Source organism: Anopheles funestus, chromosome 3RL (assembly GCF_943734845.2).
Source record: "Anopheles funestus chromosome 3RL, idAnoFuneDA-416_04, whole genome shotgun sequence".
Classification (NCBI taxonomy): Eukaryota; Metazoa; Arthropoda; class Insecta; order Diptera; family Culicidae; genus Anopheles; species Anopheles funestus.
In genome coordinates, this window is record NC_064599.1 from 891218 (window position 1) to 905209 (window position 13992).

A 13992-nucleotide genomic window follows, 5' to 3' on the forward strand; every position below is an offset into this window, starting at 1 on the left:
TGCTTTCATCATCATCTAGAAGAAATCTGAAACGAGAACTACACAGCACTTCCCTGAACAACACAGCTAGTGTGTGCTGTTGGTGGTTTCGGAATATAAAATAATATACTATTTACAACCAACTCAGTTATTGTGGATTTTGCATAACGTGGCAATGAATGTTTCGTCGTTCAGGTCTTAGTTTTATTTTGTTCCGTAACGGTTATTGTAATGTCCTTACGCCCGCGATAACCATCGGTTTACCTACTGGTTGGCTGATTGGTTACAACACTATCGTTAAATATATTTTACAACATATGATTTGTTGTTGTCAATTACGTTTCCGTCCTAATTCCATCGTCCATAGCAGTTCGTCCTTCAAAGCTGTGGCTAATATCGCCCGTCGTTGTTGATGCTTTTCTCGTTTATTTAGAACCATTCTAACTGGTCCATTCCAACGTTCTTTTTCCATTGTTCATGTCTCATTTTGCCTACCTTACTACACCACCAACAATGTTTCTCCGTCCGCTTATAACGTCCTATTTAAGGTTCGTGCTTCAAAATGCGTTGGAAATTTGGGATAAATGGATATAAGATTTATGAATTTTGTATGTATATAGATATATTCTTTCCTCATCTCTATCTTTCTCTTTGTCTTTAGCAACGCCTTGCTTTTCGTCTTGCACTTATTCATCTGCTGCTGCGTAGCCAGAGGGCATGCACACTACCACACAAAAATAACTTGCGCAGTTATGTTACTTCATGTTTTTTATCTCAAGCGTCGGTGTAGTGACACCGGACATAATGAACTCACACGCTTCGTGGCTTCCTTGCGCTTCTTATTATCATAGTATGCATAACGGTCTCACTTTCCAAATTGAAGTAGTATATGCAAAAATTGAAATAGTAACACTTAATAAATGAGGAGGAAACACGTTTCCCAAGTTCGGCTAAATGGTATAGCTCTCGTTTCAGCTCCGCTATAGATCGATTTTAATATTTTTTTTTGTTTCTTGTTATTTAAGCCTAAATCTTCATTAAACAGAGGTTTCTGTTTCTGCAACCATTTCAAACAGGAAGTATGTGCTAATTCATGGACGATCTCAAAAGAGCGATAAATGGTAGCGGGTTGTGTGTATTAATGTTCATCAATTGTCGTTTGAGCATATCATCAAATGATGTTCTGCTTCGCGTGAATTAGGTATTTACGTTACGGATACAAACAGCAACAGCAAGAGTAAACTATTGTTAGCTTGTAATATGGTTGCTTTTGATTCTGTTTCTTCTGCTTATCTTCAACTCTGAATCGGAGGCATTCCGTAGGAAATAGCCTCGCTAGGATAAAAACACGTACATGCACACAAACACACACAAACAGAGGATTTTCTACTACACAACAGTTTCACGATCTTTCATTCATCCCCTTCACTGCGTACTACAAAGTACAGTACCGATTATGCCCGGTGTACATATCTTTTTTGCCATTACTTAACGCATAAATATACCCTAAAAAGATACTTTTTTGCTCGACTGCTTCTTTACGAGCGGTTCCACAGTTCGCTCCAACGTTGCAGGGAGATGCTTAGCGGTTCGATTCGGTCGATGAATATTACAGTTTGTTATTGTTACAGTATATTGTATATGGGTTTTTGATTTGGTTCGGTGCTATTCGATGCACAAAAGAAATAGGGCTGGTAGGAGTTGCGCATATGACCGAGCTCGCCTTTACGCCTTCCACCAACCGTACAAATAACTTTTCCTTCGAACCGACCAGTGTTATTAATGGCGATGATTAATGCGCTCACTTCATACCTAAAATTGGTAACAAAAGAAAAATGATCAGAAACAAAATCGATAAGAAATTTGTTAGCGAAAACACGAAAATACTACTGCATTCACATCTATTGATAACAAAAGCACAATAATTTTAAAGCCTAAAGAAAGATCTAATCACTTATTGCAAGATTTTCACTAAACATCACGTGCTAAAGCATGACAAAATCATCAGCTTCAAATTTAGAATAGTATGTGTGTACATTTACTTACATCGCCACTAGGGAATTCATCTATATTTTCGCATTGTGCCATTTCACGCGAATGGAACACTTCTACATTTTCTCCAAACTAAAGATACGCAATAAGCAATGCAACGTGAAAGTACAATATTGTAGATGCGCATGGTGTTGCATAGGTGATTCGAAAATAACGGAAACGTAGGATAACTTCAAAATTGGAGCAAATCTCCTGGGCAGAAATGGATACAAACAGAAGAAAAAAAACTCCTTAGTTTAAGAAAATAAAGTTTCAGTAGAAATACAACACAATTTAAAACAATGTTGTTTGAGCAATGTGTGAATGAAAATAGGACATCACAAAAAAAACCAAACCAACAAAACAATAAAAGGACATTCAGCTATTGCACATGCACATGCATAAACACACGCTAAACATACACGACACATTATCTCTACGTAGAGGAAAGATGATTGGTTTACCATATGCTTATTGTTTTTTAACGTTTATAGCAGAAGCTGGGTATCGAATTCCAAAACGTAATGCTTTTTAGTGGCCTATTTCCCGAATCATGAACAGCATTGCCCGAATCAAGAGGAGTGTGAATGAATAGGATAAAAATATGCATTAATTAAACAAATTTACAACACTGTTGCATTTTTTCTCGATAAATAGCCTCACTGGGCGGATGGTGTAATGTGATTATGAACGGTTTTTAATAGCGATACTAGCACATCAATACACATGACATCCATCAACTGCGGGCGGTGATAGTTTGTTTTAGTGGCAGGGATGATTCCGCTCAATGTATTCAGCATATTCTACAGTAGTCGCCTCTTACCTGGCGTGTAGATTGGTTGATTGCCCGTGTTCAGCCCCGTGCTTTCAGTGGCGTTTCCGGTGAACGGATTCGTCGGATTGGACGATGGTGGTGGCATGGCATAAACTGGCATGCCGGCACCCTGTCCTTGTCCAGCTTGCGGTTGTGATGTTACCGGACCACTGCCACCACCGTTATCTTCCAGATCTGCCAAATCTTCCTACAATGAAATATGAATCATATGTTAAAACGTTAAATAATGTATTGCAGATGAAACATGTTGGGGTGTCCCGTTAAAAGCTACAAAGCATTTTTATTACACGCACAGCGCGTACGAAGCGATTCAGCGATACAGGAGGAAAACATCCGATACTTCCTCGAAGGATCACCCACGGTGCATAAAGCTATAGCAACAATCGTATTAGTTATTGTGTTTATTTGCATATGTTAGCGACACTTTCAGACCCTACAGTAAGCTCCACAAATCTACCCAACCCATCGCCAAAAGGACAACAGAAACAATTCACTTACGTTGGAGAAGTATTGTACCATTTCCACGCAACACGAAAGCCTTTGAGACAACTAATAATAAATGCCACGGCATCACTAGCACACTACGCTCTTCTTCATAAACCCTTTGTTAATAAAGCACAGTCCAACAGTCCAATTCCACATTCTTAAGTCACACCAAATTTTGAAATATTAGCAATTAACACATTCATAACATACTCGTAAATAGAATAACAGTATTCATTTACATACTAATTTTAATACAGACCAAAAATGTATGGTAAATAGTGAAAACTCCCCGCTGATATCTTTGGTTTCCGTTCTCCAAACATACAACACATGACAGTTATTCGATGGCATTTAAATATATTCACTTTTTATTGTATGTCTAACTAGTAGCAAAACTTGACAAAGAATGTATTATGTTTATATTTGATGGATAACTACACAACCATGTCGTCCCAACGGGAGACTTTAGTTTTAGATTTGCCTTCATGCCAATCAATCCACTATTACCTTTCTTTACAAACAAATGCTAATCGTTGTCTAACAATATCTATACCACAATTCTTCCCTTATCTGTTCCATTCAATTTTCCCATTATTTTCACGAAATTAAATACATTTCTACGAAATTGTTTCCAACTAAATCAGGAAGGAAAAGAAGAAAGAAAAAATCAAACGATAAGTCATGGCACAATGAAGAAATTAAACGATTTGGATGAAGGAATGACAAATGAATTAGTGTTAATGTTAGTTGATTCAATCAATTTATGGCGTTTTACTCTTGAAGACGGTCCAAATTATTCACTAACTACTACTTTTTTTCATCTTGATTTGGCATACCTAATAATAGGTGATATATGACCAGAAATTGAATTATACAAGAACATGAAATACTATAATGATGTTCATCAAGAGCAAAATGATCAAGAAAAAGGATAAATGTTAACGTTAGAACTAAAGGTACAGTTAACCGTGCAGATGTGAATGAAGATGGGTATATGGTACATAAAAATACAAACGATAAACCGAATACATACTCTTCGCGTTGGCTGTTCTGTGACGGCCGTTCCTTCCCGCGCGTTGCTACTACTTGCGGCACCATCTCTCTGATGAATGTAGAAAAAAAACACATGTAGAAAAAAAACAGGTGATAGAGACAGTGTATGAATGCAGTATCATGTGTGTCGCCCTCTGCGAATGGGACGCAAGGAACAAGTAAACAAGACGGGGTAATAATCAGATCCTGCAGGCCACACAATGACGATAACAAAGCGCGTGAACATACGATCTGATGAAACAGTAATTGGATCGTAGATTGGACGTGGGATAACCGAAGAAGGATAAACTCATTAAGAAGTACACATAAACTTCATGGAATGTGTCGCATAGCGATACATCATGTCGAAGCGTAATATTTCGAGAAATATTGATTCCTAGACACCAAAGTGTAGCGGGAATATTGCATATATTGATCGTGTCATATCTGGGCCGTCCACAAGTCTGCTATGAGTATGTCTCGTAAAGAATGAGATAGTGAGTGCAGTGCAATAACTATTATTAAACTCAATTATAAATAAGCAAAACAAAAACTATGCAAATTTTAAAGGGATGAATTTGATTTGATTTGAATTATGATGATGCGTGAAACGTAAACTGAAATTAATAGCCTGGAAATCTATCAGAACCGGATTGAATACAACGAACAAAGTTGTCCAATATGTCCCCAAATTTTGATTCATAAAAACTAAAACGATACGGCACATAACACACCTATTTCCCAACTCTTTACGTGCCAAAAAGCATATCAGGATGGAAATCATGTTTCACTGGTTTTCCAGCAAAATGGCGAGTACAGCGGCAACTAGCGCTATCGAACCCTTACAATGCGATGCTATCTTACCAGTGAAATTGTTAATGAACAGTTGACACAGGCGCAACACAATCCAACCACAAAAGCCTAATGAAAAACGATCTTTTCCTATTTAATCTGGCAGCATGGAAAAGGCTAGCGTAATGTTAAGGATTATTCTGTCAAAAAACATTTGTAAAAGCACAGTTGCTTTATGGTAGCCAAAATACTGTAAGCCAACTGCGAACTGTAGCAAATACTTAACACAACGTGGAATCAATTGCAAACCACACTGACATGTAAACAGAACTATTAAATTCGACTATCTTACTAAATTCGGTTACTTACGTGTAGATGATGATAGTCTCCACCATTCTCGGGCGGAACTGGTTTGTATTTGCCAAAACAGAAGTTACAGCAACAGCAACAACAGCAGCAGCAATAACATCCGGTGATAATACCACAAATCATAAACAATGCCTGAGAACAGGGAGAAAAGTTGCATTAGCATCGCATCCCATTACTCAAAAAGCCACCTAAAACGATACCTTGCACGTAGGCGACGTAACGACGAAGTACGCATTAACGTTCTCTTCGCCAAACTGTTCAGCAATGTACAATCCGAGCGATCCATAGTTGTCGTAGATGTTTCGCTTTGTCAAATCACTCAGTATGGAATGAGCACGATTTACTTCTTTGAACTAAAAGTACAATTAATTAATATATACGATTTCTAAGTTAGTGCGAATCTTTAGCATAGCATCGACGGAAAGCAGTAAATTAACCTTTTCTGCCGCATCTGGATTGTTGGGATTCTTATCCGGATGGTATTTTAGGGCGAGTTTTCGGTATGTCTTCTTGATCTCATCTGCTGTTGCTGTCTTCTGTAGACCCAATGTTTGGTAGAGTGTATCTCCCGACGTACTACAAAAAGAACAAAAAAAACAAAGACTCAATACAACGACGCTCTATTAAAAATAATAACTATGCTTTGATGATGACCTAAGCGGCATCATAATTAAAACCATCAATCCCTCATACAAACGCACATTTCAAGTTTTGTGTTTTTGTTTACAACACATCGAACTGTTCTTATCAATTAGTAACTGATTAAGAAACTGTGGAAGAAGGAGGTAGCAAAATCATTGAAAAATATTCCATCGTTAAAAAACAGAACTATATGTGAAACAACATCATAAATCAATATAGAAATAATTTAGTGGCTGAAAATGTGTTTTATATTATATCTACCCGTTCCTCGGTTTTACAATCTGCTGGGGCAAAGTAATAGAGCCAAAGGAATTTCGAATACGATATCAATGGATAGGATGCCTCATCCTATCGTATAGCGAAGTGAGAAGAAAAGAAACGAATCATAAACTACGGCCAATGCACAGTGTAACGCAAGACAGCGAAACGGGCCCAACGGCTGCCCAAAGGTATGTTCCTGCAGCTGCTGCTGATGATGCGTTTGTTCGCGGGCGCGTATAGGTGAATATCCTTGAACGATATCCTGAAGTACTCAAGCTTCTCTCATTATGCTGCACACATAATTCAGTAATTCGTTCTCTTTTGCTGTCTATTCCAATACAAAACCTCTGTGGCAGTGCGCGGACAGCATGTTTCGTGAGTTGTTTTTAAACTTTAAACGGAAAACATGGTTCCATCTGGTAGAGGGACAACACTAGTTTGTCCTACTGTATTCGCGATGAAAAAATCAATATTTGTCAGTATTTAATTTTACGCCACGGAGACTGAGTGCTCTTTTTCTTCTTCTACTTAGCCCCAACAGCGCAGGATGCGGAAAGGGGGAAGTTGCACTAACCCCTCACGGTACAATAAAAATATCATACAACCTTTTCGTGTTTCGCGACTTCGTGAGATGCTCTTGTAATAAAACAATTTAATCGACACATTTTTCTGGTTTCGTCGAGTATTAAAGGCAGGTGGGGTACGTATGAGATGTCCGGTAGGCAAAAAGACACTTACGATAATTTCCTTTTATCCATTGTGATAAGATAGCTATCGCTGGCTGCAAACTATCAAAGTGGTTGCTTCTTTCCGGTGCAAGAACCTCTTCTTGGCAATGCTTCTTGGAACGCAAGAAAATTCCCCTAAAAATTTCACCGAATTTTCACTTCGCTTGCAGCAACCATTGACTTGAAATGGCACCTGACGACTACAATCTTCCTCACGAGAGGAGACTGCGCGTGTAATATGAGCTCCGGAAAAGGGAACTCGACTGATTTTGACCACACACTGCAGAAGAATCGGAACTTGGTGGTCCCAGCTTGTACGAATGTTTGGTTTGCTTTCAATTAACTACTTTACACCAGACGATTTCACCGAGAATTGACGACAAGTTAAGCGGACAGCTTAACACATATGAAAATAATAACACTATGAACGTTTTCACCCCTGAAAACGATGCACAAGTAGCGTATACGCGCACAAGAATCGCCTACTTTGCCAAATTTTCCAAATTTCCGAGAACTAATGTTCAGCTGCTTTAACCCTGGCCGTTTTTCGCTGTTGCAGGAAAAATTAACTAAATTTTTGCAGCTCTTGCGCGGCAGGCAAACCCCGAAAATGACTCGCCTCGCCTCGTTCGTGTTTTTCACATATAGGATACCATTTCTCAGTACTTTTTGTTGGGAGACCAGAAGATAGCTTTACAAGTACGTCTAGGAAAAGATATAAAATTGTCAATTTGGTAAGAATTCAACTGTTTAACATAAACATATGATGACATGTAATCATCATAAAAATGGCGCTCTTTCTAAGGTTTATACACCGCGGGACATTTTGGTACAAGTTCTACATTGTTTTCCGTGGCTACACAATATATTATTTCATATATAAGCTGTTGTACAAATGAACCCAAAACACGGAACATCTATGAAATGTGATCAGTTTCAAATTTATATTTTCTAGCAACAGTATCCTTGGACGGAAAGTTTAAATGTTGTCCTATTGAAAATCGTACAATCCTGCAGTGCATCACATTGGACGTTTGCAATTCAATTCACCTCACTGTCACTTCTCAGCTGTCAGATCAGATAATCGTGAAAAATTATTCCAGAGGTTTGTTACGGCAAAATAAAAGCTTTACTATCAAATTGTTAACCATAACACCTCCCTCGACAGAAAGGATCCAAGATGTTCGCCCGTGCTGCTAACGTTACCCGCACCGGTATGACCAATCTGGTCCGATACTCCCACTCGCACGGAGGAATCCCTGGCGAGGTAAGCAAACTATCGTCATGAGGCTTCAGCTAAGCACCGAAACAACTAGCGCCAGTGACTTTCCTCATTACATAATGGGGAATATTGTCAATATGTGACCGATTATTTGTGCGATTGTTCGGTGTTGCTAATCTTCAAATGTATTACGGTCATCTCAACCTAATATGTTCCGTTTTCACCCCCTTAGAACCTTCCGTTCGGCCTGACCAACCGGTACAAGCTGACCGCCATGTTCATCGTGTTCTTCGGTTCCGGACTGGGAGCTCCATTCTTCGTTCTTAGACATCAGCTGTTGAAGAAGTAAGAAGTGTCCAGTAGGCTTTGAACTGATGGCCGGCACAATCTGGCCTTCTTCATCTGTTAGTGAGTTTAAACGATATGTTATCCCGCAAAGGATGAAGTAACACAATAAAATCATCCAAATCTGGTGCGCTATAAAACACACAGCACACGTAAACGGTGTTCTCTCGAAGTTATTTCTCGCGATATCCGGACTTATAGGTTTCCCCGGTTGTACCAAACAGGCTGAGAAGTGTGGAAGCACTGACGCTAGCGGAAGCAATGCACCCGATGACATAAGCGCCGACGCAAGGGAAACCAATAAATTATCAATCAAAGATAAATCCGTACAGATTGAGCTACATCAGTTTTCATTTTAGCTTATCGCTGTGCAAATGTCGGCTACTCTTTTGCCGTTTGGGCTTCGTACGTGGTGGTTGTTAGCTGTCCCTCGTCACAAACTTCATTAACCATATGATGATAAAAGATAGCGGCAATTTCGGATAGTCGGAGAACTGGGGTGTTCTCCAAGATATAAAACACGACCTAAAATAACACGGATAAGCTGAGATGGTTTAAAATGAAATAAAATATTCGTATTTTTTCATTTCAACAAATATCCAATAAACGGCAATATTCTTTAGCATTAAAAACTGAAGAAAATAGCATGTAGATTTAAAAAGAAAGCATCAGTTGAAAGTTTAAAGAATGTCGCAAGTCGTGTTTACGTGTTGCTCACTAATCGTATTACTACGAACGTCCACGCTGTGATGGAAAACCGTTTTATTGTGGAGCTTCAGGCAAGAAATAAAAAAATCTTCCTATTAGCATTTATTTATTTTCCATTCCGCGATGGGAGAGGATATGCTATCTGAGTCAAGGGACGGATATGGATTAGAAGCATAAGCTTCCTTGCGGCGGTTATTATCATTTGCACCGTTTGCTCGGAATGCTGGACCTGGATAAGGGCAGGGCTTTTTTGTATTCTTTCTTCGAATGATTCTCGCGAAAGGTGAATTTTGTTGCTGTAAACATTCTATTTCCCAACCACAAATTCCAAGCCAAATTCGTCCTTAGCTTCAAAACATTCACATGGCTTCGTGGTTCGAAAGGAACGAGAGCGAAACAAAAGAAACAGATCCTTGTCGCACGCTGTGCAGGACCAAATCCAGTATCCTTGCGCTCTAGGGAAATCAACAACCGAACTGTCCGTTTTCCGAATGGCTAGTTTCCTTCGCGGCAGCAGTGGGTGGTCTGGCTTGCGTACGGTCGAGGTCGGAAAATGGGGGAAATGGAGTATAAATGGCTGCAGTTTACTGCGCCGCCGGTTCAGTCGGTGTGTGACTAACGGTGTTGGTGGTTCACCATGATTCATAAACGACAAAAGTCCACCAGTGGCCCACTCTTGTGTTTGTTACCGGTATTAACTGTGCTCGTACTGCAAAAGCTACCTTCAGTTGTCACCGAATCCCCGGAAAATGGTACGTTCTCGGGCAATTTAATTAGTACACGACATACGCGGAAATCGTAAGCCCCCTTTTTATGATGGTCATATAATCGACATTTTTGGAGCGATTTTGTGATGGTGGTCGTTCAACTTTAGTCCAAAGCTGTGAGGAGGTGTGATAAACAGTAATTTTGCCAAAATTGATCCCTACAACACCGCTCGACCGCTGGGAAACATTTGCTGTTGTCGGCATATTAATTGTAGGATTATGTGTGTGTTTGATTTTGCGGCTCTTTTCTTTTCCCACGCATCACATGGGGACGCCTGGTCTTTGACTGCAGCAACCGATCCAAAAGCATGGTTTGAACGTATGAACGCGGAATTACATGCACTCAACCGTGAGGCAGCACAGTACGGATGGGATTTAAGGTGCAGTAGGAGTTTAGTGCAAACGTGTACGATACGGTACAACGGTGATGAATTGCCTTTCCCTCTTTCTTGCCAGCACACAACATCAATCCCGTGTGGAGTTCACGCTAGAGAGCATGGTTCAATTAGCTCAGCGCAAGTCTGCCTGGCTGCAGGATACATGCGACGAGGGCGCCCTCTACCGTCAGCATGGATGGCCATATGATCGTGCTTACTATTTGCTGTGCCGCGGACCTCGCAATACCCCGGAGGAATTACGGTATGGGCTTTTCGACGAGCTACAACAATCTGACCAGAGTTATCGCCAACGTGTCTTTTGATTTTCCTCCAGTGAAATGGCTCAGCTATTTTCCTTCATCCAGCGGATTTACACCGAGACAGAAGTGTGCATTCCGGCGAACTGTGGACTTCACCGCCCTGATGATGACGGAAATGAAGACGCGACTATTCTGTGGGGCAATACTTTCGTACAATATCCTGGTCTTACCATGGGACATTTGGATCTCACCATTGTGGCGCCAATATTTTCGCAAGGGCTTACTCCAACTGTTCCGACCAAATTACCCCACGAACTAAAATGCTTCTCGGGGGAACCCGACCTAGAGCGCCTGATGTTATTGGATGGAATAGACCACGTGTGCTCTGGGCGTTTCCCCGACGAGACTGTTTTACGATGGGCCTGGGAATCCTGGCGAATGGCAGTAGGGCCTCCGATGCGACAGCCATATGGACGACTGATTGAGCTAATGAATAGAGGCTGCATGCGTGGCGCCAACCATCGCGATGTGGGTGAATGCTGGCGTGAGGAGCTGGAGATCCCTGAGTTGCGCATTTTGGTCGATCGTTTGTGGCACGAGGTGAAACCATTCTATCAGAAGCTACACGCCGTTGTACGCCATGTTGTTCGAGAGAAATACCCAACAGAGGCATCGTCGATCGACACCGATGGACTGATTCCAGCGCATCTTCTCGGTGGCATGTGGAGTCACAGCTGGACGGGCTATAGGCATGACATTATCCCGCATTCCATCAACATAGATCAAACACTCGGGAGGGCTAACTGGACTTCGATGGACTTAGTGCGACGCGCTGAAGATCTTTACGCATCGCTCGGATTTTCGCGCATGACGGACGAGTTCTGGAAGCACAGTCTTATCGGTAGGGGCGCTAGTGGTGGCAAGTGTCACGGAACGGCAGCTAACATGTTTGCGGACGGAGCGGATGATTATCGTATGATAGTGTGTCCACGGTCCGAAGCTGCTGGTCATGATTTTTACGTTACTGTACACGAAATGGGCCACATTGTCTACTACATGGAGGCGTCGAAACAGCCGACCATCTTCAGTGATGGAACTACAGCCGCATTCCAGGAAGCGCTCGGAGATTCCATCTACCTGGGTGCTGTAACGCCACAACATCTTGTGCGACTCGGATTGCTTGATTCTAAGCACATGGCACCGGAAGCCACGGATTTCGGAGCGAGCTCCATGATAAATACCTTCGATTATGCATTTTTGTTACACATGGCGCTGGGGAAATTCCCTACCATGCCTTTCGAATATCTTATGGATCAGTACCGATGGGATGTTTTCGATGGAAGTGTTGACTATGCTCAAGATGCAAACAGCTACTTTTGGTTTCTGCTCGAACGACAGCAGGGCATTCGGCCACCGTCTTCTGTGAATTCGCGACGCGAACTATTCGATGCTGCCTCCGTTTACCATTTGTCGGATAATACACCTTTCGTGCGCTATTTTCTGGCCAGCTTTCTGAGCTATCAAATCTATGAGGGATTATGCCGTAGTGCTCTTTTCGGTACTGTTAGCAATCCTACCAACGAGATCCCAATGCCGCTACATCGCTGTGATCTGTACGGCTCCAAGAAGGCCGGTAAACTGTTACGCAAGTTACTGGCACTCGGTGCCTCTGTACACTGGACAGATGTACTGGAAGAGCTTACCGGAGACGTGGAGATATCGGCCAAAAGTTTGCTCAAGTACTATCAACCGTTGGACGAATTTTTGGATCGTTTCATTGCACGCCATCGTCTCATCGTTGGATGGGAACACTAGGAGAAAAAATTTTAAGAAACGGAAATCATATCGCACATTGGGAACTGGTTGACAAATGGGAACCATTATTTTTATTTTTTCTGTTCTTCCACTCTTTTTGGTACGTGCGTGCGTATAGTTGTTGTTTTATGTTGGTTAACAAAAATAGTCAAATTGTTTACCCCGTGTACACTGTCCCGCTTGTTAGTCATTGCGTTTGCTATTATTTCCATATTCATTCTACTTTTTTGTAGCATCTTTCAAGTTTCTTAAATTTCTTTTCCGATCAAAATCCGATTCAGTTCGATTTGTTCATTAACACTGCTTATTGGTGCTGCTCAAGCCGCTGTGCTGGGCTGTTTCATGACACACCTAGAGCAAGCTATGGTAAAATGCTTCATCTATTCGTTTTACGCATTTGGATTTATATTTGCAAACAATAATGTTTTACGGGCTATTGGTTGGCTCCCTCCTTACATAACGGCAGTAGCGGAACACATTAAACAACGTCAATTTGGGACTTCTACATCCGTTTGCAAACTTTCGCTTTGCTTAGTTTATTAACGCTAAACTGTCTCAACTAATGCGCAACAACCAGTTGTCGAAAAGTGGCAAAACTCGAGGAAACAGTAAAAGGCTACCGTAGCAAGGGAATAAGAGAAGTAGGAATGGACTAGCTGGATTGATCAATTGGGACAAATGGAGTAAATTGCCGCAAATACCTTACACATTATTAGCATGAGACTTTCATTTTTTCGAATTTGTATACTAAACATGTTCCTTTTTCGCTTTTTCTAAACATTTAGCTTTTAAACACAAAACTGTAGGTTATTAATTCAACTTCGGCATGCTTAGCTTTGCATAAACTAAATTTTATTCAAGAGCGTTATATTGATCGACGTAAAAAGCATTTAATTAAGCGTATTTTCTCATTTGTTGTTTTGTTTTTAACCCTATCTTCATTGCAAATGTTAAATTTAAATTAACATTATACCCAACTTTAACATAACAATAACATTGAAACTAACTGTGTAAAGTGAAGCACTCCAAATCAATAATCAAAAATAAATGATCGCATAACTTGTAAAAAAAATTAACGCAATGGAAACAGAAGCAACAAAACTGAAAACACAAGCTAGGCAAGGAATAAAAAGAATAAACTTACCATACAATTTAAAGCGATAAAGCAGAATCGAAAATGAAAATGAAAATCAACTTAAACATAATGAGTTTGTCAATACTATTTATGTGAAATAAAATAGTGGTAAAAAATCATGACAAATAAAAATAATAAAAAATGCTCACCCATGCACGTCTCTTCTATTAACATTTCGATTTTTCTTCTCTTTATTAGTAAAGGGTTT

The 13992-nt window shown here is 40.5% G+C and overlaps 3 protein-coding genes across 8 annotated transcripts; 2 read left to right on the forward strand and 1 right to left on the reverse strand.

The window, feature by feature from the left end:
• Nucleotides 1-127: 127 nt before the first annotated feature.
• On the reverse strand, nucleotides 128-7798 carry LOC125768695 (dnaJ homolog subfamily C member 5 homolog). 6 transcript variants are annotated; one of them, XR_007418950.1, is made up of 9 exons: nucleotides 7166-7796; nucleotides 5962-6100; nucleotides 5725-5877; nucleotides 5525-5656; nucleotides 4365-4433; nucleotides 2834-3032; nucleotides 2475-2549; nucleotides 2026-2220; nucleotides 128-1791 (listed from the first exon to the last, which is right to left on the reverse strand). XR_007418950.1 is itself a non-coding variant. In XM_049436716.1 (7 exons), the coding sequence occupies exons 1-7, from the start codon at nucleotides 7183-7185 to the stop codon at nucleotides 1781-1783; spliced, it is 723 nt and encodes a 240-aa protein (XP_049292673.1). In that variant the 5' UTR covers nucleotides 7186-7797; the 3' UTR covers nucleotides 128-1780. The 6 variants fall into 6 exon arrangements, 1 of the variants encoding a protein (XP_049292673.1); XR_007418947.1 differs by lacking the exon at nucleotides 2475-2549 and having other exon boundaries at nucleotides 2026-2223; nucleotides 7166-7798; XR_007418948.1 differs by lacking the exon at nucleotides 2475-2549 and having other exon boundaries at nucleotides 7166-7797.
• Nucleotides 7799-8112: 314 nt separating this feature from the next.
• LOC125768700 (cytochrome c oxidase subunit 7C, mitochondrial-like) lies at nucleotides 8113-8879 on the forward strand. The gene is made up of 3 exons (XM_049436723.1): nucleotides 8113-8260; nucleotides 8324-8422; nucleotides 8610-8879. Exons 2-3 carry the CDS (start codon nucleotides 8336-8338, stop codon nucleotides 8724-8726), a joined length of 204 nt encoding a protein of 67 aa, XP_049292680.1. The 5' UTR covers nucleotides 8113-8260; nucleotides 8324-8335; the 3' UTR covers nucleotides 8727-8879.
• A 1123-nt stretch (nucleotides 8880-10002) lies between these two features.
• On the forward strand, nucleotides 10003-13887 carry LOC125768683 (angiotensin-converting enzyme-like). The gene is made up of 4 exons (XM_049436694.1): nucleotides 10003-10182; nucleotides 10490-10577; nucleotides 10654-10836; nucleotides 10909-13887. Exons 1-4 carry the CDS (start codon nucleotides 10068-10070, stop codon nucleotides 12647-12649), a joined length of 2127 nt encoding a protein of 708 aa, XP_049292651.1. The 5' UTR covers nucleotides 10003-10067; the 3' UTR covers nucleotides 12650-13887.
• Nucleotides 13888-13992: the final 105 nt, after the last annotated feature.

Bases quoted from the DNA above. Each gene is read 5' to 3' on its own strand.
- LOC125768695 (XM_049436716.1), bottom strand. From the start codon at position 7,185: ATGGATAAAAGGAAATTATC. The intron at 6,101-7,165 runs GTAAGTGTCTTT...TTCTTTTTGTAG, and splicing joins ATGGATAAAAGGAAATTATC to TACGTCGGGAGATACACTCT. The intron at 5,878-5,961 runs GTTAATTTACTG...TTGTACTTTTAG, and splicing joins ATCCAGATGCGGCAGAAAAG to TTCAAAGAAGTAAATCGTGC.
- LOC125768700 (XM_049436723.1), top strand. From the start codon at position 8,336: ATGTTCGCCCGTGCTGCTAACGTTACCCGCACCGGTATGACCAATCTG. The intron at 8,423-8,609 runs GTAAGCAAACTA...TCACCCCCTTAG, and splicing joins ACGGAGGAATCCCTGGCGAG to AACCTTCCGTTCGGCCTGAC.
- LOC125768683 (XM_049436694.1), top strand. From the start codon at position 10,068: ATGATTCATAAACGACAAAAGTCCACCAGTGGCCCACTCTTGTGTTTG. The intron at 10,183-10,489 runs GTACGTTCTCGG...CTTTGACTGCAG, and splicing joins CACCGAATCCCCGGAAAATG to CAACCGATCCAAAAGCATGG. The intron at 10,578-10,653 runs GTGCAGTAGGAG...CTTTCTTGCCAG, and splicing joins CAGTACGGATGGGATTTAAG to CACACAACATCAATCCCGTG.